Genomic DNA, 6,166 nt, shown 5'->3' with positions numbered 1-6,166 from the left:
CACACCTCGCATCAGCCTTATTTTCTGGTTCATTGAGCAGTGCCGGATGGCTTCGCCTCGACGGACATGGCCTCGGTTAACCCGTGCACCGTGCCATATAATAGCAACCCCAACATGCACGACGCCATGGGCAGATGAACGAGCATGCGTACCGATTAGAGTATAATCTTACTGACCCTGTCATGAGCTCAAACCCATGCATATGCATGCACGCTATATCTCACTAAGCCCAAGCACGTTCTCATTTGCTACTAGATATTGACCCACATATAGGACCAACTTTTCAATCTCAACTAATATATAGGGGATAAAACAATAAGCAAATTAATACCCGTTCATGTTTCATACATAATAAAGAGTACTGTACTGACTAAAACTCCATCAAAACACAAGGAGAAAAAACTCACAACCTTCTTCCTAAACACGCATGCTATTTATAAAGATAACCTAAAAGATATTGCACCAGCAACTGGCTAGCCATCAAGCTGCTGCATCATGCAACGTAGTTTTTTTAGGCCAATCATGCAACGTAGTCCTCATCAAGAAACTCCATCAAAGGCTGTTGCAGCGCCTTCATTACAGCTTCCCACCCAGCATGTGTTGGGTGTGTCTGGTCCCAGTAGAACATCTTGTCAGGAGTTTCACATAGGTCGTACAAGCGCTTCCCTGAATGGCTACGCTCTCCACAGTACCCTCCCTTATAGGCACTCTCGCAGCACGGGGTCAGTTTGCCCTTGAAATTCTTGGACTCAGCCGACCCTCCACCTGCATGCATGCACAAAAACAATTTTGCATAGTTACATAATCAAGTTCATACATTGGAAATCAGATTTGGCTTACAACATACACGCGGATATGTGACTTTACCAGGGGCATGATTGATGATGTTAGTGAAAGCGGTGTAGAGGTCCAGTATGTGAACGTTGTCCCTTTCTTCGAGCATTTGTTTTAGATACTTGTTGTGCACGGATGCACCATAATTGCCGAGAAGGTCACACGTGGTGTAGTTGTTCGAACTAGTATGCAAAGGCGTGCAACCAATAGGATGCAAGTTGTTTACTAACACCTTTCTCACACCAAGCATCTGCAGTTGCGCCACATTATCTAGGATCTCAGTCGCCACGTTTCCGACATAAGTATCAAGCTGCACGCAGGAGAAGTTAATTAGCAAGGTGGAGATCGATATATTAATTGATGGTGTAACTTGTATGTGTGAGTATGATAGCTACTACTTACATCATCGAAGCTTGTGTAGAAGCCAGTCTCAATGTCGGAGTCGCTCATGTAATCATTGCCGGAGATGGCGATGAGCGCGACGGAGTGGTGAAGCTGATGTGTTGAGATGACCCCATCCTTGACAAGCCTCTTGAAAGTTTGAACTTGTGCGGCAAGTGTCGGCACCTTCTTGGTCTTCACCTTGAAGACACCAGCGCCACCAGAAGCAAAGGTCATGCCAGATGAGTCACAAGATTGATCTTCTGTGAGCTCGTACGCTGGAGGGGCTTCATGGAGACCCAACATCCTTGCTGCAAGGACAAGGCAGTAGATAGGAATGATTATTTTGGATGCACCTAGATGTATAATAAAATTCTCTAGCTAACCAAATACTTGAATAATATTTGAATACACGTACCTATAAAATCTGATTGCATCCTGTAGTTGGAGAAGCGCCCGGTCAAAACAGGAGACGTAGAATAATGAGAGTTGAGATAGGAGCCGTAGGGGTAGCTCCATTGGCGCGATGTCTTTTCACCGGTGATGTTGGGACGGTTGCCGTTGTCGACAAAGTCGTCGCCGAAGACGAACATGCTGGACCATTGGTTCCTCGACCCCTGGGCAGAAGGTGTGCCTCGGGCCTCCACGCGAGCAGCTGTAACATAGATCGATCATGTCAGTACGTGCGTGCGTGCATGCTCGAAGAACATGACGAACAGGGCAAGATTGAAGTGATGTTGTAATAACGCTAGCAATAGATATCAAAAAGGAAAACAAGGCGGCACGCTAGCAGCAAACATCTGAAAGAAAGACATGGGCGTGCGTACCATCAAAGCAGACGAGGATGAGGAGAAGACAGACAACAGCCGGCGGAAGCTTCATGGCCGCGAAGCCTGCGAGGGCAGCCGTCCGGCGCCCGGCGAGGAAGGAGATGATGGAGATGGTGCCGCGGAGGATGGGATTGGATCGTGGCGTGGACGTAGGGCTATATTTATAGGAGGAAGAATGCACGTGTACCTTAGTGTCCTGCTCCTGTTAACTTCGCTTCAACTTCTTACCTCTGACGATCAACTTGGAGGGGAAGCGCATGCGCACGCGCATATCTTTCACCGACCTTCCTTTAAAAAAAAAAGTCTTTCACCGACCTTATCTCGTTGAAGTTCCGGATTCATCCTCAAGATTCCGCCGAACCTACGAGTCCGCTTCCCCTCCTCACCAGTGAATGCTCCTCACGTACTCATCAGGGTCATTTTTTCTCCGTGCATACCGAATTTTATGCCCGATGTACCTTCTAGATCGTGGCCCCTCTTTCCAGCCAACACAATGTGGGTTTAAACCCTGTTCCCGAGTACTGAAATATCAAACTCCTATATAAGGAGCTGTATCCATCGTTGTAAAGTAAGCTTGACACTTTTTCTTTTGTGTGGAAAGTAAGCTTGATACTAATAGAAAGAAAAACACCTTCATGCAAGATTCAATGCCTCTCGCTCCTTCCTCGCTCGTGTTCATAGCTCATCACTAGGGCTCGTAGCTCATAGTTCAGGCTAACAATTCGCATCATAGCCTCTCGTAAAGCATGCTAAGGGGCAGTGAAAGGAAACGTGATTAGCATCCTCCGGGATAGCGCAAACCATGCAATTCCTGTTGGAGGGCCCACCGCATTTAGCCACGCTGGTAGTGGCCAGGAGACGATTATGAAACATTTGCCAAAGGAAGATTTTCACTTTAAGAGGGAGACTAGCGATCCATAGCCCCCTAGCTACGTCCAGCAAGGGCCCTTCGCAAGCTTGGCATACAACGACTTAACCGAGAATTGGCGAGAGGCAGTGGGTGCCATGACATCATGCTCATGTCAGCAAATAACATAATATTGACAAGCCTCCCACACAGCGAGTCCCAGTTGGTGGCTTCTTTGGAAGAAAGCTCACGACGGAAAGAATCGCTGGCAGGAGGTGCTGAGAGCCTTGGCCATCGAGATATCTGGGACAACTGCAATTGCATACAGATCCCGAATCTTCATCCAAAGGGGATCAAGTTTGAGTCACGAGTAAAACCAAAATCTAATGGATTTGTCATTTTCAATCTTGAATTTAGCTCCTAAAGCGAAGACTGGTTTTAACACTTGTTAGTGCTAAAACCGGCGGATCTCGGTAGGGGGTTCCAAGCTGATGATCTCGGCACGACGGTAACAGGAGGAAAAACGGACACGGTGTTTACCCAGGTTCGGGCCCTCTCGAAGAGGTAAAACTCTACTCCTACTCTTGTTTATATTTTGGTGATGGGGTACAAAGTACTAGATGATCTACCTCGGGATCATATGTATGAGTTCTATCCTCTAAAACCTTGAAAATGTGCCTCTATAGACTAAACCCCTCGGCTTATATAGGCACCGAGGTATTTAGGGTTTACACGTGGTAGGTTACAATCTAGAGATAAACATGTGATCATTCAAATACACCTTGAATTCTACGCCAACTCTTCGGAGGTCTCCATCTTGATTACGCCGAGCACCAGGGCACACATGGCCCATTCTTCAGTTGTTCGTGAATAATTGGCCTGGCCCATGAATGGCAAGCCGATGTGATGTGTACACCCTAATCCAGGACACCGTCAGTAGCCCCTGAACTAGTCTTCAAGCCAAGGGCATCGGGTGTTTCCTCGCAACAGCTTCATTATCCTGGTCTTTGGCTTCGTAGGAGAGTTATGTCTTCCATGTCGGCTTCAGAATCCGAGGACATATTCAAATCCGAGGTCTTCTTGTTGAAGAAGAGAGCCCGCCATTGCTACCTATAAGATCGCCGAGGGCCCTGCCCACAACTGTTGACCTATAGCAGTGGCCAAGGCCAGTCCTGAGATTTCGGGGGCCCAAGGCGAAGCTACAACCTGAGGCCCTTTAAACCTAAGGCCCTTTAAAATAAAGGTTAAAATATTTACCAATGTATATATATATATATATATATATATATATATATATATATATATACACGTGAAATCTGGCTGACAAACATTTTTGGATTACATAAAAAAAAGCATTCATATCAAATATATAAATACCTTACGTAATTGCATCGTTGATGCTACCAATGGATGCGTTGCAGTCTTCCCTCATCAGCCTCTCACCTCTGGACCGGCGATGGGAAATCCATGCATAGTAGATCCTACAGGTTGGAGATCAAACATCACACATAGGTCTGGTCGCACGGTCGGAGTAGCAAAGGGCGAATGGGGCTGTCATTTCTGAGAAAACAACGGTCAATATTTGATTGTTTATCAATCATTTGGTAAGTGAAATTGACAATTCTATACCGGAAAAAGGATACAACAATACCCCATATTTTCTTTAGAGATACCATGCACAACAGGGCTAATAGGAGTTAATCAAATGTCAACCTACTCAACTACAAGTTGTGATCTTCCTTGATAAAATCCAGAAAAAACATAGTATTGCATCCTGCCCGTTCCTTTCTGATTTTGCTGCTGCCCTATATGTTCGGTTCCTGAATTGTTTGTATCAGCATCATGTCCACGAGTCATGGGAACAAAGCTTTTCCATCTTCATCACTTAGCCTGTCTGGATAGTAGGCAACATATAACGAATCATATCGAGGTGAAGGTAACAGTCAAATGGGATGTGTGAACAACGGAGGAGGGAGATTAGGAAGGAAAGATGGGTTCATGACGTACAATATTGGATCGGCGCGGCCGCGCGGAAGAACTGCACGTAGTAGTCAACGAATTTGTCCCACAAATCAAAGTAATACAATGGTTGCAGCGGCGCCAACCACAAGCTAGGGCTTCCCCGCGATGTGGAATGACCAGGAAGGATCTCAGCGGTTGCGGGGAGCCAGGAAAGAACCAATTCCGTTTGCTAATCAAGCGATCTCAACATGTCGAATGCGTCATTTGCGCCGTGCACTGCAATTGTTACTAGGCCTTTTGCGGTTGGGCCATACCCAGTACACATTAGCACATAGGATATACCCTAGGTTGGGACCCCTTTGTTTCGGGGGTCCTGGGGCGGCCGCCCCTCCCCCCCACTTAGGGCCGGGCCTGGCAGTGGCAGGAGGTCAATGTCGAGGGCCACTTATAAGCTCGCTCGCCACTACTGGACTTTTTTCGCCTGCCATTGCGAATCTATTCTGCAATATTGTTGGAAACATGGAGTCGCCCTAACATAGTCCTTTTTTCATCTGAAAGTAATGGCCGATGTCATCATTTGATTTTAATTGCCACACTACCTCTAATAACAAAGTTTTGGATACACTCGCGCCATTTAGTACAGAGTTTCTTCATTCTCAGGGCTTGTTGAAGGAATGTCCATTTGACCTTGTCACAAGACTTCTCAAAATCAATATTGAGAACCACTCCACTAATGTTTTTCTAGTGCATCTCATGAACGGTGTTATGTAGGATTAGTAGTCCATACAGTATGTTTCTTTCTTTCATGGAAGTCATTTGAGATGGCCGGACGACATGGTCAGCAACCGTGTTGAGCCCATTTGTAGTCACTTTGACGAAAATCTTGAAGATGGCATTAAAGAGACATATGGGTAAATATTGCTAGATCCCACTACTAGGAAATACCTTACTAGCAGCTTAACAGTAGCGTGGGGTAAAAGCCCCACGATGCCGTTAACTAGCAGCAGCGCGGGCATACAACCCACGCTACATGTAAGACTTAGTAGTAGCACGGGCCCGCGGCCCAAGCGCTGCTACTAAGTGGGCCACGGGGCCACCCATGGGTCTATCCTTAGCAGCGCGGGCTTGGTAACACGCGCTACAACTAATATCTTAGCTGTAGCGCTGGGTCCAAGACCCGCGCTCCTACTAAAACTACACGTGGGCACGTGGTGGGGCCAAATTAGCAGTAGCGACGGGCGTCAGATGCACGCTACTGGTACTGACCTTAGCCGTAGCGCGGGTGGCCTGGCCCGCGCTACTGCTAAGCCCA

General features: G+C 46.9%; 1 protein-coding gene across 1 annotated transcript; it reads right to left on the bottom strand.

The window, feature by feature from the left end:
• Positions 1-318: 318 nt before the first annotated feature.
• Positions 319-2,201, bottom strand: LOC123167441 (GDSL esterase/lipase At3g09930). Its single transcript, XM_044585285.1, has 5 exons — positions 2,043-2,201; positions 1,634-1,870; positions 1,237-1,526; positions 868-1,144; positions 319-765 (listed from the first exon to the last, which is right to left on the bottom strand). Exons 1-5 carry the CDS (start codon positions 2,095-2,097, stop codon positions 521-523), a joined length of 1,104 nt encoding a protein of 367 aa, XP_044441220.1. The 5' UTR covers positions 2,098-2,201; the 3' UTR covers positions 319-520.
• Between the last annotated feature and the right edge of the window lie 3,965 nt (positions 2,202-6,166).

Source organism: Triticum aestivum, chromosome 7D (assembly GCF_018294505.1).
Source record: "Triticum aestivum cultivar Chinese Spring chromosome 7D, IWGSC CS RefSeq v2.1, whole genome shotgun sequence".
Taxonomy (NCBI): Eukaryota; Viridiplantae; Streptophyta; class Magnoliopsida; order Poales; family Poaceae; genus Triticum; species Triticum aestivum.
Note: the sequence above shows the minus strand (reverse complement) of the source record. Positions and strands in the feature narration are given on the sequence as shown.

Excerpts from the sequence above, each read along its gene's own strand:
- LOC123167441 (XM_044585285.1), bottom strand. The coding sequence starts at position 2,097 with ATGAAGCTTCCGCCGGCTGTTGTCTGTCTTCTCCTCATCCTCGTCTGC. Across the intron at positions 1,145-1,236 it reads TCTACACAAGCTTCGATGAT|CTTGATACTTATGTCGGAAA; the intron begins GTAAGTAGTAGC and ends TCCTGCGTGCAG. Across the intron at positions 766-867 it reads CATCATCAATCATGCCCCTG|GTGGAGGGTCGGCTGAGTCC; the intron begins GTAAAGTCACAT and ends GCATGCATGCAG.